Below are 22398 nucleotides of genomic sequence, written 5' to 3'. Positions count from 1 at the left end.
AATATATCTATAGCAAATTAAGCAAACTATTGGTGTTCATAAAGATCTTTAGGATGAACTAAAATCAGTAACTCCCTACCAAAGCATCTCTGTTTAAAAACACTTCCATCAGCAACCTTGGATTCTTATTCCAAGTCAGATGCACAACTCACAGTGTGTCTCTGGAGAATCACTTCCCTTCTCCCTACCTTGGTTTGCCCAGGGAGACGAGCTGGAAACCATACCAGAAGGGGTGTCAGCCAGTGCGGGACACCCTGACTCCTTCAGGGCAGAGATCTGCAGCCAAAAGGGGAAGCCTCGCACTTCATCCCCACTGGAGCCCAGGGATTCACAAGGCAAGGAGCCTGGCCAGCCATGCAGAGCCCAGTGTGAGGTCCTGGCGCCTACTGGGAGCTCAGAGCAGAGCAGGCCAAGCCCTGGGGTTGCAGAGCCCTTGTTTTCTGCCCTCACTCCAGCGAGGCCCGGCCAGAAGCAGATGCAAGGCAAATTGCTCATGTGTCAGCTGCTCCCAAGCAGCCAAATGACCATAAAGGGCATTCAACAAAGTCAACTCAATAACACAGGCGGCCAAGTCCATGGCACGGAGAGCAAGAGAAGAAGGCTGTGCCCGTGGACTGATCCACCAAGATGGTGCCAGGGCCCCGGCCCCCACCCCACCAGGCCTGGCTCCATTGCTGTCTCCTCTCCATCCTTCCTCTGCTCCCCACTGGCTCTCTCCTCAACCTAGTAACATACTCTGATCTTTTCCTCTTCAAAATACAGAAGCTTCCTCTGACCCCAGGGTCCCTTGGCCCCTGTTTCCCGCACTCCCTTCCCAGTCTGGAACCTGGGAAGTAAAATCTACAGCACTGGTCTCCCCACCTCCCCTCCAATTATTCCTCCCCCGTTTCCGCTGTTGCTGCTCATGCTCAGGACGGTCCAGCAGACCCCCTTCAGCCTGCCTCTCTGGATCTCTCTGTGGCCTCTCACGCTACTGCCCAGAAGCACTGTGCTGTCTGGGGATGGATGACCACGTGTTCCTCATGCCCCTCACTTCTCCCAGCTGCCCCACCACCTGTGCTGAGGCCTCCAAACCCCTCCTCCAGCCCAGGCCTTCTTCCTGAGCTCCCCACCCATGCGGCTGACTGCCGGCCAGACACCAACACTCAGATCGGCCAACAGGCATCTCCTTCAAGGCCCAATCGCCAACAAACTCAAGCTAACCAAGTGGGATGGGCCTCCAGTTGTAGGAGTTAAGAGGATTCCAAGCTCAGAAATTACACTGCCCGAACTCACATTTGCTAGTCACTGACATTGGACATGTCCCCTCAATTCCGCATGTACAAAATGGGGAGACTAGCAGTGCCCCTCTCTAAAGTGTGATAACACCTGTAGATATTGATAGCAGGGCCTGTGCGTGACAAGTTGCATTAGATGTCACTGATCATTGCTGGAAGCATCTTCTTTGCCAGCAGCTCTTCTTCAGGCATGGTGTCATCTTCCATTGGGGCTTCGCTTCCCATTTCCATTCATTTCCCCAATCCTGCCAGTTTTGGCTCTTAAATGCTTCTCCAATCCATACCCTCCTAACCAATATCCTCATCTTCTCTCACCTCCCCTACTCTGTACTCTGCCTTTTCTATGCCTCACCCACCTCCTGCCTCAAAATTTATTCTGAAGCAACACTGAATTGTCTGCAGACAACTCAAGGCAATCTACCTGAAGTATATACTGAATTATCGACATACTACGTGAGTCTCTTCTCTTTGAACTGGCTTATGCTATTTTCTCTGCCTGGAAGGCCCCTCCCACCTTATTTTCTGCCTTAAAAGAGCCTGATTAGGTGTCACCTCCTCCTGGAAGCCTTCCTGGAATGCCCAGATTGGACAACACGCCTGTCTTTTGAGCTTCTATATCTTAGATTTTGTGACATGATTTTACCTTATCCTTTTAAGTTATCACGTCCCTGAAAAGAAGAGTGGCGAAAAGCAAAGGAGAAAAGGAAAGATATAAGCATCTGAATGCAGAGTTCCAAAGAATAGCAAGGAGAGATAAGAAAGCCTTCTTCAGCGATCAATGCAAAGAAATAGAGGAAAACAACAGAATGGGAAAGACTAGAGATCTCTTCAAGAAAATTAGAGATACCAAGGGAACATTGCATGCAAAGATGGGCTCGATCAAGGACAGAAATGGTCTGGACCTAACAGAAGCAGAAGATATTAAGAAGAGGTGGCAAGAATACACAGAAGAACTGTACAAAAAAGATCTTCATGACCCAGATAATCATGACGATATGATCACTAATCTAGAGCCAGGCATCTTGGAATGTGAAGTCAAGTGGGCCTTAGAAAGCATCACTATGAACAAAGCTAGTGGAGGTGATGGAATTCAACTTGAGCTCCTTCAAATCCTGAAAGATGATGCTGTGAAAGTGCTGCACTCAATATGCCAGCAAGTTTGGAAAACAGCAGTGGTCACAGGACTGGAAAAGGTCAGTTTTCATTCCAATCCCAAAGAAAGGAAACGCAAAAGAATGCTCAAACTACCGCACAATTGCACTCATCTCACATGCTAGTAAAGTAATGCTCAAAATTCTCCAAGCCAGACTTCAGCAATACATGAACTGTGAACTCCCTGATGTTCAAGCTGGTTTTAGAAAAGGCAGAGGAACCCGAGATCAAATTGCCAACATCCGCTGGATCATGGAGAAAGCAAGAGAGTTCCAGAAAAACATCTATTTCTGCTTTATTGACTATGCCAAAGCCTTTGACTGTGTGGATCACAATAAACTGTGGAAAATTCTGAAAGAGATGGGAATACCAGACCACCTAACCTGCCTCTTGAGAAATCTGTATGCAGGTCAGGAAGCAACAGTTAGAACTGGACATGGAAAAACAGACTGGTTCCAAATAGGAAAAGGAGTATGTCAAGGCTATATATTGTCACCCTGCTTATTTAACTTATATGCAGAGTACATCATGAGAAACGCTGGACTGGAAGAAACACAAGCTGGAATCAAGATTGCCGGGAGAAATATCAATAACCTCAGATATGCAGATGACACCACCCTCATGGCAGAAAGTGAAGAGGAGCTAAAAAGCCTCTTGATGAAAGTGAAAGAGGAGAGCGAAAAAGTTGGCTTAAAGCTCAACATTCAGAAAACGAAGATCATGGCATCTGGTCCCATCACTTCATGGGAAATAGATGGGGAAACAGTGGAAACAGTGTCAGACTTTATTTTGGGGGGCTCCAAAATCACTGCAGATGGTGACTGCAGCCATGAAATTAAAAGACGCTTACTCCTTGGAAGGAAAGTTATGACCAACCTAGATAGTATATTCAAAAGCAGAAACATTACTTTGCCGACTAAGGCCCATCTAGTCAAGGCTATGGTTTTTCCTGTGGTCATGTATGGATGTGAGAGTTGGACTGTGAAGAAGGCTGAGCACCGAAGAATTGATCCTTTTGAACTGTGGTGTTGGAGAAGACTGTTGAGGATCCCTTGGACTGCAAGGAGATCCAACCAGTCCTTTCTGAAGGAGATCAACCCTGGGATTTCTTTGGAAGGAATGATGCTAAAGCTGAAGCTCCAATACTTTGGCCACCTCATGTGAAGAGTTGACTCATTGGAAAAGACTCTGATGCTGGGAGGGATTGGGGGCAGGAGGAGAAGGGGACGACCGAGGATGAGATGGCTGGATGGCATCACTGACTCGATGGACGTGAGTCTGAGTGAACTCCGGGAGATGGTGATGGACAGGGAGGCCTGGCGTGCTGCGATTCATGGGGTCACAAAGAGTCGGACACGACTGAGCGACTGACTGAACTGAACTAAACTTGGTTAGAGTTTCCTCACTGAGGATGTCAATCATGTTTATTGAACAGAGGTTACTATTCCGAGAAAACCTCACCTACAGGTTTCTTAAAAAAGGATAAAATCTATGAAAATGATATGCTTGCACTCACTCAGCTGTGTCCAGCTGTTTGTGGCCCCATGGACTTTACCCCGACAGGCTCCTCTGCCCATAGGATTCTCCAGGCAAAAATACTGGAGTGGGTTGCCATTTCCTACTCCAGAGGATTTTCCCGACCCAGGGACTGAACATGCATCTGTGTGCCTCCTACACTGCAGGCAGATACTTTACCACTGTGCCACCTGAGATGAGAAAACTCACTATTTTAAAATTCAGAACTGATGGATTCTTCATGGACCAAGTACTTGATCAACAGCCTCCTTAAAGTGACCAATGAGATTCAAAATCAGGGAAACTGAGTCCTCTCATCCACAAGGGCTGTTAAGGAGGGAAGTGACTGTGCTCTACTTGGGAGATGAAGAAGGAAGAGAAAGAGGAGAGGGGAAGGGGAGGGGAGGAGATGAAGGGGAGAGGAAGGGGAGGGGAGGGGAGGGGAAGGGAAGGGGAGGGGAGGGGAGGGGAGGAAAGAACTGGATTATAGGCTCTTTGCACAAGCTTGTTATCCTGACAGAACAGTCCCGGAACTTGAAACGTGATCTCTGGGGGCAGAGGGAGACAGTTTTATCACATATTAAGGTTAGACAGATGTTTTGGGTCTGGTGTTACCCGAATGAAAAGCACCAGAAAACAGCTAGCACAGCCCCACTCAGCCCCATGTGTTCCCAACAGAAAGTCAACAGGAACCGTTTTTTCCTTTTCCTTTTCACGTGTTTTTCTCTTCAGTTATATTTGAGAGTTTTTGTATTTCCCTGGTGTGAGGGTGAAATGCTGATTTCCACACCAGCCTTTCCTTCCTCTCGAAAAACGCTGCAGGCCAGGTCTTCCTCAAGGCAACAGCCGCAGAAAGAGGGGGTACCCTGTCTGCGAGGTGGCTTTCAGGATGTCTTCTGGGATAAGCTTCTGAAGACTTAGAAGGCAGAAAGCCTCTCTCCCCTCCTCTCTCTCTCTCACACACACACACACCCATATCCCGAGCAGACCCCTCCCCTCCAAGTGCTATGTCAGGGAGGACAGCCAAGGACCACCGCCCAGCATGGGGGGCGTTTTGAAGGCCTGAGCAGGAGGTGGGAGAGGCTGATTTTCCAAATGCGGGGGGGGGGCGGGCCCCCGCGGCCTCATTTCTTCACAGCAAAGCCCAGGCCTTAAGAGGCACCCAGGGAAAGAGGCTGACGTGACCAAGAAAATAACGTCTTCAGAATGACTAATGCCCCACCGGGACGGGCCGGCTCTGGCCTGGCTGCCTGCCAGAGGGTCCACAGCCACTTTTCAAGGACACGGAGGGCAAACGTCCCTGACAAGGTTCCCCGAGGACCATCCCTTCCCAGCCCGGCCCCTTCTCGGGGCTCCCCCCAGGGGCCCATGAAGCCCTGAGTTAGGACATCAGGGCCCAGAGGCTGAGTCACTCCCCTGGGGCCAACCTGGGTCATAGCAAGTTCGCTATTTCAAGGACAAGTTCTCAGACCCTCATCCAGCCATCGGCCCGAGAAGAGCTGAGAGAGGTTTGCGAGCAGACGAGGAGAGGGCAGGAGGACCAGCCTCTGGGCCTCTGAGGTCCCACAAGCCCCGGGCCTCCCGGGGTCGTGCACATCGTGTCCTTGCACATACATGTCCAACACACATGGGGAGACACTCCTCTGTCCCCGGCCACGGGGCTTCCTGTCTCTGGGCCAGGCCCCCCACAAGCCCTCCTCAGCTCTCCCCTCAGCAGGCCCCAGGGAGCCCAAGCAAGGCCTCCTGCAGAGCCATTTTCCAGGGGGGAGGCAATCCTTCCAGAGAGTGGGGTGAGGGTGGGAAGGGGGTCACTGATGGCAGGGGGGCGGGTGCAGGGGGAGGTGGGGAGGGACGGACCCTCCAGGAGGCCGCAGATCAGTGCAGTAGACTGCTCCAAGGTTTTGATGTACTGGGGGAGGGGGCGTCTAAAACCATTTCAAAAGCTGGAGGAAGCCAGGAGAAGGGGGCTCCATTCTCTGTGGGGAGGGGAGATTTCAAAGGAGACCCTGCCGCTGAAAGGTTTCAAAAGACCCTCGCCTTTCTATCAGCTCCAAATCACTCCCTCACCAGCAGCCGCCAGGAAAGGGGTGCTGGGAAAATGTTTCCAAGGAGACGTGTCCCTGGGTCATCATAACTCCCAGGGTCTGGAGGCTGCAAAGTCACGATGCGGCCCCCCGCTATAAAAAGGCCAGTTTAGCGTCCCCCGGGGGGGAGGGCTCCCGCAGTCCAGATCCCCGGGGAGGCCTGCCTCAGAACCCCCGTGCCCTGAGTTGATGAGAAGGCCGCTGAGCTGAACAGCATCACGTCTATCTGCCGAGTCCCCTTGGTGCCACTAAGGGGGCTTTTACCCCCGCTGGCTCCAGGCAGCCACTCTGGGCTCGGGTCATTTAGCAGGAGGAAGCTGTCCACAGGGACATTGGGCAGTTTTTACCAGCTTTGCCGTGCCAGCCCCGACCCAGGGCTCCTGGGCCTGCTTCTCTTCCATTCACACCTCCCACTGTCACCCCCACCATCTTCCCCAAGCCACCAGGGCCCACAGGCCCACAGCACAGGCCAAATGGATGTCCTATGGCCTGCCTTCTCTCCCTGCCTCATTCCCTGACCCCTGGACCAGACCGGGCAGGTCTCTGTTTTTGCATAACAATTTTTTTTTTTTTAAGGCATAAAGACAATAATAAACAAAGTAAACACTCCATCAGATCTTAACTTCTCCCAAGTATTACCTGTGCTAGAATCATTCCATTAAGTTCCAGTCTCCAGACATCTTAAATTCAATATTCGTCATCTTCATGAGAGTCTATTACTTTTCTTCTGCTGAATTTTACTGTTGTTTTCTGTTTGGTGAATTGCTCCTTCAAGGATTTCACTAAACCTTGTTCTGACGCCTTTCCACATAGTTGTCCATACTGTGCTGCCTCATTCCAGGTTCCCCCCTCTGAGCCTCCATAAAGCACCCAGCTGCTCTAGGCCACACTCCGCTCCAAAACCCTCAGTGGCTCCCTAGTGGGTAAGCCCAAGGTCACACATTCATGTGTCTACAGGAACCAGGCAGGGACACAGATGAGCAAAGTATCTCGTCAAATCACAGTAGGGACTGGGAGGCCCAATGGAGCCTGAGAACACACAGTCCCAGTACTGCCCAACTCATGTGGGAATGTGAGCCCTGTCTGACACCTCTTTGGGTTTTTCAACAGAAATCAAATAAAGCATCTGTCAAGGGGCCCCCAGATTTGGGGCCCCCAAATCCAAATCCCTTAATCTGGTCTTCAAGGTCCTCCATGGTGCAGCCCACATCACCTCCGCACCTTCACTGCCCACAAGGCTACCACATGCAATGTCTCCATCCTGGCCAGGTCGGGGTCCCTTGTCCCCCAGTCACTTCCTCTGCTCCTGTCTCTGAGCTCTACTCACCCAGGGTCCTCCCCCAGATATTGCTCCCCACCTTCTCAGCCTAACAACACCCATCCTTCAAGGACCTGCCTCCTCGTTACAATCAGCTTTCCGAGGGCCCTGCTCTCTATGACTGTCCTTCCCTGCCAAGGCTGCTGCCCCTGCCAGAGATGGCCCTAAACCACAGAGAAAACTCCTCTTCATTCTTCAAAACCCAGGCCTTCCTGATGGACCTATTTGGACCCAGTAGTCCGTGTTCTGGGAGCATCAACCTCACTGCACAGTGCTTACCTGGACACCCACCAGCCTCTCCCGTGGGCAGAGAACCCTTAAGGGTAGGGCTGTGTCTCTCCCACCACAGGCCCTGGCAGGGGAGCCATGCACAGTGAAGAGAGCCTGGCTTTTATGGAGACCCTGGCTCTGCTATTTCCTGGCTGGAAGAACCTGGGAAAGCCATTAACCCTCCTCCGTGAGGTGCAGAACTAGCAGCTACATAAAGTACCCGGCCTGTGGTGGGCTCAGGACACGACAGCTGTGAGCACCCTCACCCAGGTGACATCCCTCCACCCCGCAGGGTGTGGACTGTGAGGGCTTCAGCAGGACGCTGGGAGGTCTCTGAGGGCACAGCCCGAGTCCCCTTCACCCTCTGTCGCCCACAGGGGCCACCCCAGGTCTCCACGTGCAGCGGGGGCTTGCTGTTCCTTGATGGATGGAGGTGAGGAGTGCAGTGAAGGGCGGACAGGTGGGGAGGGTGGGACAGAGTAAGAAGAGGTACCAGCCGGCACCAGAGGTGTGGCGCCAGCGGGGCCCTAGCCCGTTCCTCATGGCCATGCGCCAAGGCCCTGCCTGTGAGACTTTGTGCAGTTGCATAAACGTCTTGCCCGGACTCTTGGGCTCTGAGACCAATAGCCCCTTGCTGCCGGCTCCCAGGCCCCCATCCTCCACGTGGCCTGAGACCAGGCCCGCTCACGGCACTGCGCAGGCTCGGGGAGGGGCCCTGTCCAGCCACTTCCTCGGCCGGAGCCCCGCCCCGCGCTCCCACAAAGACCCAGGTGCCAATCAAGCCCCCCTCTCCCATGAGCGCCAATCAAGCCCTCCCCTCACTTCTCCCCCGACTCCAGAGAGGTGCCGGCCCTCGCCTTCCACCTGAGGACACTGCAGCTTCCCGGCTCTGCGCGAAAAGGATAGGTGGAAAGGAGAGAGGAGCAGGGAGAAACACCTTTGAAACCACTGTGGTCCAATTAGCCAGCCTCTCGCCCTTCGTGCTTACAAACAGGAGCACACATTAACACCTGCTACAAAAGCAAACATTTTGAGATATCTTCATCTTCACCTCCCCGACACCGCCGTGAAAGCGCTCTCGGCAGCCTGTGACTGACAGGGTGGTTTCCTTCCTCTGCTTCAGCCGGGCGGGGGGACATTCAAACAGAAGAAATTAAACAGTCATTAGTCTCCCTGTCAGGCGGAACTCCCCAGGGCCCTACCTGCCACCCCTGTGCTCCTCATGTCCCCTCATCATTGAGGGAGCCCCACCAGGCACCCGGTTAGGGTCAGCACCTTCAGGACACCTGCCCCGAGTCAGTCACTGGGATGCTAGGCATCCAAACTCACTGAGCCTGGTGGGGACCTGGACACCGTAGCCACCTTGAGCACAGCTCCACTACAGAAGGGCCTTCGCAGTGGTTCTTGGTATGTACAATGCAGATGATGGCATAGACATGCAGCTCTCACAGGCTGGGGTGACAGCAAGACTTCATATGACCACTTTGGAAATGTATTTGTCTGCATCTGCTGAAAGGGTACCCACTCACATCCTATGACTCCCCGGTCTGAGTCCAAGAATATTCTCATTAAAACTGCATGTACATGTTCACCAATGACTCACACAAGAATGTTCACTGCAGCACACTATGTGAAGCAGTTCCACAAGGGAAACTACCCAGATGCCCATTAGGATGTGTATCAAGAATAGATAAACGGTGATGTGTTCACACAGAATAGCATCCACTACTGAGAAGATCCAATCACAGTCAATAATATGAACAAGTACAAGTTACCAGACACAAATGAACAGAGACTGTGTGATCTCATTTATATAAAATGCAAAACCACCCCAAGTGACCTCTGCTGTTAGACAACAGGATGGTGACACCCTTTTGTTGGGGGCAGGACCTGGAGAGGGTCGAGCGGGGGTGCTTTCTGAGACCGGGGGATGGTCTGTTTCTTTACCTGGGTGTTGGTTACCCAGGTGTGCTCTGTTTGTGAGGCTCCTCTGAGCTGGACATTTAAATGGACTTTTTTTTTTAAACACCAAAAACATTTTTGTACTGGAGTATAGCAGATTAACAATGTTGTGATAGTTATAGGTGAACAGCGTGAACGGGACTTTTTTTAAACTATGAGATCAAGGGTTTTGGAAAAAAGTACTCAGTTGGCATGGCTGTTGTTAAAACTTTAATGAAAAGATATCAGAGGCAGAAAAGTGGAAAGGAAGTAAGGGTCAGGATGCTCAACCCAGGACAGACCTCTCACCACTCAAGACTGTGGAGGTCTTGGTGAAGGTGATCACACTTCTACCAAAGACCCAGAGCACCAAAACTCCAGGAGCTCCCAAAGGCCATTACTGCCAAACCCACGCTCTGGGCCAGCCCTGTGCCACCAGAAATTGCTATGCCCTCTTAAAGCTGTGCCCTCCCAGCTGCCAGAAAGACCACACCCACCCACAGAAGACAAGGAAGACCTCAAAGCTTCCCTCCATCCCTTGGGCCAAGTGGGAACCCAATGGGACCTTGGATGCTCCCTTTTAAAAAAGGCTGAATTTTCCAAAGTCCAAGACTGCTTGAAGAGGAATAGAAAAAGTAGCAAAATAACTTTGTAAGCCTTCTGTTTTGACAGTGTGCCTGAGGAACTGCCCACGTTTGGTGGGGAAATGTGAGCAGTTAAATCTATTCGATGTCATGACATACAAAATTGAAGCACAATTGCCCCTGAGTGCCTGACAACTGGAAAGCACTTTGGTTCAGAAATGGAGGGAAATTTGTGCTGAGAAATGGGAGAGATTGTCAAAAGTTTGACTCTAATGTGAACGGAGCCGTGAAAAGAGGATCCGGATGGAGAAAGTGCTCCAGCTCTGACATTTTTAGTCTCATTTGACATGTCTCAGCAGCAGCAGCAGTGACACCATCCTTTGAGCTAAAAGCCAGCAAAATGATGGCTGGACCCACACAGTTCAGCCCCGAGGAGTGGGGGCAGCCTGGGTGGGAGGAAGCGTGCTCTTACCAATCATGTGGTTGGCAACGTGGATTTGGATCTCTCTCTCATTCTCGAAGGTCATCTGGCACTTGATGCACTGGTATGTCTTTTTCTGCATAGAAACCAAAAGGAAAGGAGTTAGACAGGCAGGATGCAGAACAGGGCCGAAAGCAAAAGTTCCTGGAGGTCATGGCTCAAGACTTCCTAGAACGGCTCTGACCTGCTGCTCCCAGGTCTCTCCAGGCCATTCTCTTCCCACCTGCCTCTGATTCCAGCTCTGCGAGTCAGCCTCGCAGAGGGAAAGGGGTGACAAGCTCCACTGAAGGAAGCTGCTTCTCTGCTGGCCCTGGGGAAACTGAACCATCCCAAAGTGAGGGCCCACAGGAAGAACCAGAGAACTGAAGCTGAGGCAGGCTGATCTGTCTGAAGCATGATCAGACTGACCTGCTCATCTTCCATCCATCCATGCTTGCTGCATCCACTCAACAGATCCACAGATCTGTTCATCTGTCTACCCATCACTGTCCATCGACCTACCCTCAGTCTACCCATCGATCCATCTACACACACCCATACATTCATCTAGCTGTCCATCTACCCATCCATCCATCTACCTAACCTGCCTATCCATCCATCTGTTTAAACACACATACATATATCCATACACCCATTCATTTATCTGTCCATCCATACATCCATCCATCTATCTGTCAATCTACCCATTCATTCACCTACCTATCCAATTTACCCATTTATCCATCTACACACACATTCTCTCTCACAAACACACACACACGCATCCATGCATCCATCCATCTATGCATCCATCTCTCTTTGCATCTAACTACGTACCTGCCCTAAGAACCAAGTGGACAAGCAAGGGAGACTGCTCCCATCAGTTCTGACACTTAAGGGTGACTGAAGAATTCCTCACCTGCCCTAGACACATAAGGGCCCACGTCATCCTAGAGCTGGCTTCCACACACAGGGAGCTATGACCAAGTACTTTTGCGGGGAGGAGGCAGAAAAATGGAGAACATAAAAAGTTTCAAATCTTCTTGAAGACTGGTTCCAAAAAGTGGAGCTCCGCAGTGTGAAACCAGCCCACTATGGACACAGGTGGTGTTGTTCCTAACTGGGGGGAAGGGCTGTGATAGTGGGCTTCTATGAAGGGAGAGGAATTCACAGTATCCAAGCTTTCTGAAGACCACTTTGTGTCCTGGCATAATGGGGCCTCCCTTGACCTCTGGAAAAGAAGGCAAGACTGGACTTTTCAGCTAAGCACTGAGGCCCAGCCCTCAGCAATAGGGGATGAACCACCAGGGGGCTCAGTTGTCTCAGTCCCACCTGAACTTGCCTGGTCCTACCTCTGGGATCTTGTCTATGCTGTTTCCTCCATCAGAATACCCTCTCCATCCTCAAGGTCTCTGTTCAATGTCCCCTCTTCTGAGAAGCCCTCTCCTCCCAACCCAGAGTGAGTTTAGGGTCTGCCCAGGCCCCTGAGTTCGTGCTAAAATCACCTAGTTGGGCCCCAAAGAGTTTGCCATGGCCAGTTGATTTGTCTGCTTTCCACTGCACCATGAGAACCCAAGGGCCAGAATATATTCTGTTCACTTGTGAGGTCCCAGCAAAGACCAAGCGCTTTGGGAAGAATTTTTGAGCAGATGGGCAAAGTTGCAAAATAATACGTGCCAAGCCCTCTATTAGGGCAGAAGGGATAAAGAGAAGCCATCCTTCGGTAACTAGGGATCCTGGACCCCCACCACCCTGCACAGGGCCCCGCCCAGTGAGCATCTAATAAGCACTGAACTTTCATCATGACTCTCAACTGCCGAGAGGCTGCTGAACAGATGAACGGAGAACCAACTGGAAGAGCTGGTGCTGGGAGCTTCAGGCTCTGGGCAGGGTCCCTGCTCATGCTCCAGGACCCCCGCTGATGAGACCAGAGGGCCTTGCCCTAGGTGTTTCCAGAGAACTAGGCATTCAGCATGTCCTCGGAGCAGCCATAGCACTGGTCCCAGAAGCAGGCATTCAGCACAGACACACCCCGGGAAGAATGGGTGAGTCTGGAGGTGGAGGGGATGGAACTTGGGAGTCAGTCTCACAATGGGCAGAGGAGATTTCAAGCCAGAAGAGACAGCAGGGACTGAGGACTTCTGAGGGGCGCATCCCGCCGTGGCTCAACTCCTGGTCTGTGCTCACAGAAAAGAGGGACCCTGAGTTTCTCCACCATCAGAATCACCCATCCCCTCACACGTATCCCCCACCACTCTGTCCAGCCCGTGTAAGAGTCCTTGATGCTTAATGAATGAGTGAATTAAAGAGTGAGTGAGTGAACAAGTAAATGCAAGAATGAAGCACAGCCCAGGAAGCTCCATGCCAAAGAAGCCCCCAGGAGACTGCTGGACAGGGAACATGGTGCCCCCACCTCCTGGCTGGAAGCTTCTGCAGGCCACAGCCATGGCTGGTCCAAAAGTGCTGTTCCTCTTCAGGAAGAGAGTGAAGTGGGTTCACTGGGCTTGAAAGATAAGTCACCAGGAGCCTGAGCAGGACAAGAGGGTACCCCCCAAAAGTCCCCCAATCATATAGCCACCCCTTGGTGTCAGGAAAAGGAATGGACCCTGCCTTGTAGGGAAGCAGACTCCAGGGGATGCCCAAGGGAGGGGTCACAGGAACTGCTGACCAAAGAGCCTGGGCATTCACACAAACACACAGGCCCCTGCACACACACATAAACACATACACACACACGACCTGTATGCAAAGGCACAGACACGCATGTGAGGACATACACACACACTTGCCAGTATCCTACACACCTCATTCCAACTCACCACCAACACACAAGACCTTCAAGGATACACCCACAGGTTACACACACCAACTCACTCCCTGTAACATGGACACATAAGTGCAACACCCTCGGAGAAGCGGAAACATCGGCATGGACCCCAAGTTCACACAGCGTCCCCAGTGACACACCGGCTTTCAGTTCCCTCCCTGGACCCTGACGGTCACACCCACCACTCCCAAATGCACCCACAGATGCACGAGCAGCTCATGGCACAAGGGTGTGCACCAGCCCTCACAGACACGCATGCAGACACACAGGTATGCACACTCACACTCACAGGCACACACACACCTGTTCACAAAAGGGCTCACCAGCACCCACACCCAGTAAGGCTCACTGCATACTCAGCTGTCCCCACAGATGGCCCTTCTGGCCAAGCACATGAGGTCAGGGATGCCCAGGGTCCATCATGCAGCTGGCGGGGCCGTGCAGTCCTCTGGGCTAGAGAGAACAGATCAGGACTCTCCCTCCTGCTGCAACCCTGGCTGGCCCTCTGTCCTCACCTCAACACCTTCTCTTGGCTCGTCTCCCTTTCTTCATCCCTCAAAGACCCCATCTTCCTCTGGAGCCTCAGCTCCCACCAGGAGACGTAAGCACAGAAAGGTAGAACTTGGCATTCAAAGCTCCTCCGCTGACATAAGCCTGTTCCACAGGGCCTAGCCCAGGAGAATGGGAGCTGAGCCCTGGGATCTTGGCCAGGGTTGCCTCCCCGAGCATGGCCCCAAGCAACCTCAGACAGGCCCAGGGCAGAAAGAGAACACACCTGGGGATGTGGAGACAGGAGAGGAGCAGGAAGAAGGCAGAGACAGCCACTGCTGCTGAATTCCCTGATCATGACTGCAGCCCATGCTTACTGAGCACCTACTGTGTGTAGGCACTGTTTATTCTGAATACTCACAATGACTCTGCAAGCTCCCCTTCAGGGATGGAGAAAGCAGAATTTCAAGCGCTGATAAACAGCGGCACAGGGATTCAACCCCGTGCAGGCACCCTCCGGAGCCACTGTCTGGGCTGCCTTCTTAGCTCCATGCCCCAGACCACCCCAGACAGTCTTGATCGGGGTGACAGAAAGCTGTCACCTGGACAAGCCCCTGAACCCAGCTGTCTGTTTGCCCCGCAGTAAGGGGTAGCAAGTGAGCATCCAGTCTAGCCCCCAACCTGAGCAGCATGAGGCACTGTGGCGGTCTGGTGAGTCGATGAGGGCTGGGGTCTGCCCACAAGGGGCTAGAGCTGGGGCGATGTTGTTATTACCCATAAATAGAGGGGGAGGCGGAAACCTCAGTGCTTCACGCTCCAGCCGACAGCAGCCTCGGCCCCATGGGAACCCAGTCCTCAGAGAGCCGGTTGCTATGGATACACTCCCGAGGGTCCCAGCCTGCCAGCCCCCAAGCCCCTGTGCAGCCCCCAGAGTCTGCTCTCACACGCGTGAGTCCTGGGGGAGAGAGGGGTGGGCGAGCAGACAGCTGGGCCCCTGCCCTCAGGCGTGCCCAGGCAGGGGGCAAGGCCCCAGAGGCTATGCCTCTGCTGGTGAGGTGCCCAGGCTTTGTCTAGCTCCTTTCTGCAAATGGCCCATCTGCCCAGGCCTCTGGACGTGAATGTCAGCTCCCTCCTCTCTCGCAAGCCAGGGACAGGAACAGGAAGCCTGGCCAGGCTCCCTGTAAACAAGCCCCCTCAGGTTTGAAGTCCTGCACTGCCTCGCATAGCTGCTCACCCTGGGTATGTGGCTCCACCTATCTATGCCTGGGCCACCTCTTTGCCAAAGCAAAGGTCACAGCAAAGATCCAGGGTGTTGCCAGGAAAATAATATGAGTGGTGCTCACAGTAGGGGCTTTACAAAGTGGTGCTAGATACCGGACACAGAGCAGAGACTGGGAAGGAGAAGGCTGCAATAGCCAAAGGCTTTGGCGGGGGATGGGGCTAGAGGCAGCCCTGTGACCAGCAGAGTGTGGGCAGGACTGGGGCTGGAGAGCACGTGGAGCAGGACACACAGGCGCCCGGCCCTACCACACTGTCCCACCACCTGTGCACCGGGCTGACCACCCCGAACACCAACCTTACAACCAGGATGGGTTCCAGAGGTGCTGGCTGGAGGGCTGTCAAGAGCTCAGGCTGGGGTGCCACACTCTCCCCGGGATCAACCCCCATCTCTGCCTCTTGAAATCAAGGGGCTCCCAGCAAACTACCTAACAGTATCTTGCCTCCTTTTCCTCATCTGGAGAGTATTATAAGGAATAAATAGATAGAAGTGCCTGGCACATCCTTATTCCTCAATCAGTGTGAGCTGTGATTATAAACAAGAAAATCACAAGTGATGGTTATTACACGCCCAGCACGTCTTGACTCATTTAATCCCAGGGTAAAACACGAAGGTCAGCACAGGAAATGGTCACAGTATTTGACATTGAGGAGGAATAGGCACCGGCTAGCCAGAGCAGAAATTGAAAAGTGAAAGTGAAGTCGCCCAGTCGAGTCCGACTCTTAGCGACCCCATGGACTACAGCCTACAAGGTTCCTCCATCCATGGGATTTTCCAGGCAAGAGTACTGGAGTGGGGTGCCACTCCAGTGTTCTTGCTTGGAGAATCCCAGGGACGGGGGAGCCTGGTGGGAGGCCGTCCATGTGGTCGGACACGACTGAAGCGACTTAGCAGCAGCAGCCAGAGCAGACACTGGTTAAGAATCAGAACAGCCCCCAGGTCCCTCTCAGGTGACACTGACTTTGGAGACAGACACCACTGAGACTACTATTACTACCACTACTGTTATTACTATTGCCCTCTGGCTTTACCCAGGTGGCGCTAGTGGTAAAGAACACTTCTGCCAATGCAGGAGACATAAGAGACCCGGGGTTGATCCCTGGCTCGGGAAGATTCCCCGGGGGAGGGTACAGCAACCCGCTCCAGTATTCTTGCCTGGAGAATCCCATAGACAAGAGGATCCTGGTGGCCTACAGTCCATAGGATCACAAAATGTCGTACACGACTGAGGCAACTTAGCATGCACTGGCTTACAGGTGAGACAGAGGCCCAAAGAGGTCAAACCACAGATGGGTAGGCAGGCTCTCTGCCTCCAGGGCTGAAACTCTTCCCAGTCCACCCACACTGGCCAGCCAGAGAGCTGAGGCGTGGGGGGACAGAGCTGGGCAGCTGTGAGTGCACTGTGCTCAGGACCCCTGAAGGGGTGACCCAGTGGATCCTTACCTAGTGGCCTCGCTCAGTCAAAAGGCCTTGAGAAAGTGGTCCATCTCTGACTCTCCCTGGCTGCCAGGCACCCCAGAAATAATGGGTGCTCAGGACAAATTCAATCAATCAATCCACTCTGAAAGGAGCTCTCTGCTCCAGGAGGGCATTTGAGAGGCCTCAGGCCCCAGATGAAAGCATGGTTCTGTTCTCATTCAGACGTTTTTCTCTGCAGCTGGGTGACCTTGGTCAGACCCTGCAGCTTGCTGGGCAGGAAAACTGAGCAGGAGACCCCTTCTGGGCCCCACTGCAGATTCTCCCTTCAGCCTCTCCAGCCCTCCTTCTCTCTCACTCTCTCCTCACTACTCCCACCCCCAGCAAAATTCCAGAGTCCCAGGCCCCCATCTGATCCCAGAGTGAACACCTTCACAAACATCCCTGTCTTCCAGGGGCACCCGTGGCGGGTGGCCCTTTCCCAAAACCTGCCTCCCTGCCAGCGGCACCATCAGTGGCCCTCGAGGGACAGATGCCCCCGAGATCAGCTTGGCACCTCCTCGGCCTGGAAACAGATAACACAGACCTGATGGGAGTCCCCGGGCCTGCTCTGGCTGACACCAGGGGCCACACAGTCTCCGGCAGGTGCCCCACGGTCACCATTCCCAGGGCCCACATGGACCCTCCAGTAGCTCAGACTTCCCCTGCTTTGCTGAAACCCACTGGTTATAGGCGTGTGGCTCCCCTGGGTCTAGAAGCCCCAGTACAGGGTCTGTTTCTGGCTCTGCCTGGCTGCCAGACATCCCCAAAATAAGAGGTGCTCAGGACAAATGTGATCAATCAATCAGTAACTGGAAACATTCCATGGGCTTCCATGTACCATCTCTAATGATAGTGTTGGTGATAATAGTACCAACTGATGATTACTGCTAGCATGACGGGGCCCTAAGTGCCAAGTTCCAAGTCCTTTATGTGTATGTTACCTTTACAAATTGTCAAAGGATTCCTAAATCTAAAGCCCAAAGAACAGAGTGACTTGCCCAAGAAGACCCAGTAAGCACACAAGTAAGTCCACCCCCGATCAATGACCGAGATGACCTGACCTCCAACATGGACAGACAGCTCAGTGTATCTACCCTTCACCTACACTGTGCCACGGGTCCCTCACAACAATTCTGTGACACTGAGACAATTATTATTCCCATTTTACAGAAGAGCAGTTGGCAAATGAGACCCAGGGTGATACATGCCATGTCCCGCTGGAAGGGAGATGGCATGCACGGGGATCTGAACTCGGAGTTTACTGCGATCATCAGATCTGCTTAACCGCTGGAGGAGGCCCCTGCTTCTCCGGTCAGCAACTAGGAGGGAAACGCAAAGCTCGGCAAGCGGCCTCTTGTGAGCATGCGCGGAGCCCCAGGGAGCGGGGGTGGGGCAGGCTGGGGAGGGCTGTACTTACCCGGGGCACTGGCGACGTCTGGGCGCCTTTCCGGGGCCCACTGGTCTCCGGGGTGAGGTCACGGTGGTCCACCTGCATGTGGCTCTCCAGGTCCTCCGCACTCTCAAACTTGACGCTGCACTCGGGGCAGCGGAGGCCGGCGCAGGGCCGGTCGGCAGGCTCGGGCGGGGCCAGGCCGCCCACCTGTCCATTGGAGCTGCGGGCCATGCAGCCGGCGCAGAGGCCGTAGGGGAGCCCGTTGACGTCGAGCTTCACCAGGTCCTGCTTGCTGCGGAACTCTTTGAGGCACAGGGCACACTTGTAGAGCTTCTGCAGCCCCTGGCCGTTGGGGGAGGACGCGGCCGAGCTGCCCGCCAGCTTCTGCATGTGGAAGGTGCCGTGGATCTTGAGCTCGAGCGTGGAGGTGACCGTCTGCATGCAGACCACGCAGCGGAAGCCCGTGAGCGAGTTGCGCAGGTCGGGGTGCATCTGGCAGTGCTCGATGAACTCCTCCTCGCTCTGCAGGGGCATCTTGCAGATGCGGCAGGTGCCCGTGTCCAGGCTCTTGCTGTGGGTCACCTTGTGCTCGGTGAGCGTCAGCAGCGAGGGGAAACGCTCGCCGCAGATGGGGCACATGTAGTGCTTGGCGGGGCCCCGGTGAGTCTGCAGGTGCTCCCGGAGCCCGTTCTCCGAGAAGAAAGTCCGCGAGCACACGTTGCACTTGTGGCTGCCCTTGATGAACTCGGCCTTCTTCCGCGAGCCGTCGTCCTCGCCCGGCCGGATGTTGTGGTCCCGCAGCCGGTGGTTCTGCAGCAGCACCTCCATGGTGTAGGCCGCCCCGCAGATGTCGCAGCCGTACATGGGCTCCGACGCATCCACGTCGTCCTCACTCGCCTCGTGGCTGTTGGGCGCCTCGGGGTTCTTCAGCAGCACGCCCGGCAGGTCGGCCGGCTCGGCCTTCTTGGCGGCGGCCGGGGGCACCCCGTTGGCCGTGCCGTTCTCGGCCGCCGCGTCGAACACGCAGTGCTTCTCCCGCAGGTGCTTCTCCAGCAGGATGATGGCGTGGAAGGCCTTGCTGCAGAACTTGCAGTTGTACTTCTTGCTGTGCGTGGTGATGTGGCACTGCAGCTCCACCTCGGTGCTGAAGGTCTCCCCGCAGAAGATGCACTTGTGGGCCCTGGCCGGGTTGCCCAGGTGGCTGTGCTTGACGTGCACCTGCAGGTCGGCCTCCTTGCGGAAGTCCCAGTTGCAGGCCGTGCAGCGGAACATCTTCTTCTCGTTGCTGTGCTTCACCGCCAGATGCACCTGGATGGACACCTTGGAGTCGAAGACCTCCTGACACAGGGTGCAGTGGTAGAGCACGAAGGTGTGCATGTCCAGCAGGTGCTTCTGCAGGTCGTCCACCGAGGAGAACTGCTTGTCGCAGCTCTCGCACACGTAGTGGGTGGACGTGGTCATGTAGTGCACGGTCAGGTGCTGCAGCAGGGACTCCTGCGAGTCGAAGTCCTCCTTGCACTGGGGGCACGCCTGCTTCCGCAGCAGCAGCTCCAGGTGCAGCTTCAGGTGGGTCTGGAAGCTCTCGAAGTTGGAGAACTTGAGGTCGCACTGGTTGCATGGGTACTCGCCGTTGGAGATGGAGTTGGCGCTCGCCGAGAGCCGCTGCCGCTTCGGGGAAGACACCTCTACATCCGACGAGACCGGGCTCTGTTCCGCCTTGGACTTCTTACTGTGGGCCAGCGGGATGTTCTTGTGGTTCTCCTTGATGTGCTTGGTGAGCTTCAGGATGGAGCCGAAGATGGGCGAGTTGGTGCAATAGGGGCAGGAGTAGACCTCCATGAAGGACTGCGTGGGCTGCACGACCGGCGACTCCAGCTTGGCGCTGCCCACGCTGCAGTGGGCCTGCTGGATGTGCTCCGTGAGGGAGGACTCGGTCAAGAAGCCCATGGAGCACTGGTTGCAGAAGAAGGCGTTGTTGCCGTCGGGTGGGTTGGCGTTGGGGCCGCAGTGGGAGACCCGAATGTGCTCCTGCAGGCTGTTGATATCGGCAAACATCTCGGGGCAGTAGTTGCAGTGGAAGGCGGAGATGCTGCCAAACTGCATTACGGGGTACGCGTGGTTCTTGTGCAGCTTGCGGACGTGCTCGTTGAGGTTGTAGAGGGTGGGCATGGAGTCCAGGCAGATCTGACACGTGTGGCTCTGCTGCGGCTTATCCGCGTGGATGGTCTTCAGGTGGATCTCCAGCACGGCCAGGCTGTTGAAGTCCCGCTTGGAGCAGTAAGGGCAGCTGTACACCACCTTGGACCAGCCCTGCCCGTCATCTCGCATCTTCTTCTGACCCCTCAGCGGCTTCAAGGTGGAGTCCGGGGTGGAGCCTCGCTCCACGGAGGCGCTGGAGTCCGGTGTGGCGCTGCTCATAGAGGCCACGCTGCCCAGCACGGGGTCGGGGCTGACGCTGTGGTTGCTGGAATCGGGCTGCCGGTGGCTGTCCAGGTGGCAGTAGACGCCCTCCACGGAGGAGAACTGCTCGGGGCACATGGGGCACTTGTGTTTCTGGTTGGCGTGGGCTTGGTGGATGTGGGCGAGCAGCGTGTTCTCGTCGACAAAGACCTCGGGGCAGTGGATGCACTGCAGGTCGGCCTTCTCGGAGAGCTGGGGGTGGCGGGTGAGCACGTGCTTCTCCAGCTCCTCGGTCTGGCTGAAGGTGTCCTCGCAGTAGTCGCACATGAAGTCGTCCTTCTTGGCCTCCTTCTCCGACTTGGCCAGGTGCTCCTTGTTCTTCTTGTGGGCCTGCATGTGGCTCTGCAGCGAGCTGGTGGAGGAGAAGCCGCGCTTGCAGACGGTGCACTTGAAGGGCTTGCTGGAGCTGTGGGTCTTCAGGTGGATCTTGAGGTGGTCGCTGCGGGAGAAGGCCGCCTCACACTCGTGGCAGTGGTACTTCTTGTCGCCCGTGTGCAGCTTGATGTGCCGGTCGCGGCTCCTCTTGTGCTTGAAGAGGCGGCTGCAGTAGGTGCACTTGAACGGCAGCTTGTCGCTGTGGATCTGCTCGTGCCTCTTCAAGTAGCTCAGGCGGATGAAGGACTTGTCGCAGAACTGGCAAGGGTACGGCAGGCCCGTGCCCCCTTCCTCCTCACCCAGGCCCAGGTCACACCCATCTCCGATCATCTGCGTGGGTGACGCAACATCCTTGCTGGAGGGAGACGAGGCCACCCAGGAGAGTTGTGGGTCGTCGTCACCATCTGCGGGGGGGGGGGGGGCGGTGGAAGGCAGAAAGGAGATTAGAGGCAATTCCCAGGGCCGCGAGAAACAAGGACGGAGCCAGCTTTTCGACAGCTCGCGGGCTGAGGCTGTGCAGCTGGCCAACTGCTACGGGGGAGTGGGAGGAGGGAGTCTGGGGGGGGCGGGCCGGAAGCGTGTGGACATGTGGGCCTTCCAGTCTGCCGAGGGGGTGGCAGAGGGGCAGCAGGGTTTGGAGGGGAGGTGCCTTTCCCCTTGACAACACCTGCCTGGGCCTCGCTGGATGTGGTACCCACCCCACAACAGGAGCTGTGGTCTCAGCCACTTCCCTGATGGGGAGAGTGGGCAGGGGGCTGGGAAAAAAGTCATCAGACCCGACCTCACAGACCTTCAGGCCAAAAGGAGGTAAGTCCCATCACCTGATCCAGGCATGGGGCTTGACTCCCCTCTGCAGCCTGTAGCTTGGGTGGGAAACCCCACTGGGTGCGATGGGTGTGGGCAAGACTTTACAAGAAAGTAAAATGCATTTTTAGTGAATTCAGCCCTGCTACAGTCCATGGGGAAGGGGGGCTGATAGAGATGGGACTGCTGCTTCAGGTGCCCACGGACGTAAGAGGCACAAGGACCTCAGGCCCAAGGGCACAAGCAGGGGTAGGGGACTTGGGAAGGATCCGAGGGGCTCCCAGCTCAAACCATCCCAAGGATGGTGGTCTTCTTTGTTCCCCTCCACCCCTGGATTTTCCCTACGTCCACTCAGAACCCCAGAAGATGGCCTGAAGGGGCAGTGATCAGAGGTGGGGCTGGGACCCAGATGGCCTCAGAGCTCAGAGCCTCATGGGCCCTTAAATCCACTGTGTCGGGGGGAGGTGGGGGGCAGGTCGTGGGTGGCGCTTTGCACAAACAACCGGTGTGGCCCACCCTCCCCAGGGACAGAGGCCACCCCCCGCCTCCCCAAGCCCCCCTAACCCCTGCCTTGGCCAGCCAGGCCAGCCTCAGAGGAAAACGAAACCAACTAGGGGTTGGCCGTTTCTGGAAAAAACAAAGGCACACTGGACCCAGCAACTTAAACCAGTGACGTTTCCTGAGAAGCGGCAGGGGTTGAACTGAAGCCGCC

At 54.9% G+C, this 22398-nt stretch overlaps 1 protein-coding gene across 2 annotated transcripts in view; it reads right to left on the bottom strand.

Annotated features, from left to right (window-relative positions):
• The window catches only part of ZNF423 (zinc finger protein 423), a 342911-nt gene that overhangs the window by 126612 nt on the left and 193901 nt on the right, over positions 1 to 22398 (bottom strand). For both annotated transcript variants that reach the window (XM_040253473.1, XM_040253474.1), the window contains 2 exons: positions 18072 to 21286; positions 10614 to 10698 (listed from right to left, as the gene is read on the bottom strand). In XM_040253473.1, the coding sequence (XP_040109407.1) occupies positions 10614 to 10698; positions 18072 to 21286 (3300 nt within the window). The remainder of the gene's footprint in view (positions 1 to 10613; positions 10699 to 18071; positions 21287 to 22398) is intronic.

Source organism: Oryx dammah, unplaced genomic scaffold, assembly GCF_014754425.2.
Source record: "Oryx dammah isolate SB20612 unplaced genomic scaffold, SCBI_Odam_1.1 HiC_scaffold_13, whole genome shotgun sequence".
NCBI classification, from domain to species: Eukaryota; Metazoa; Chordata; class Mammalia; order Artiodactyla; family Bovidae; genus Oryx; species Oryx dammah.
Note: the sequence above shows the minus strand (reverse complement) of the source record. Positions and strands in the feature narration are given on the sequence as shown.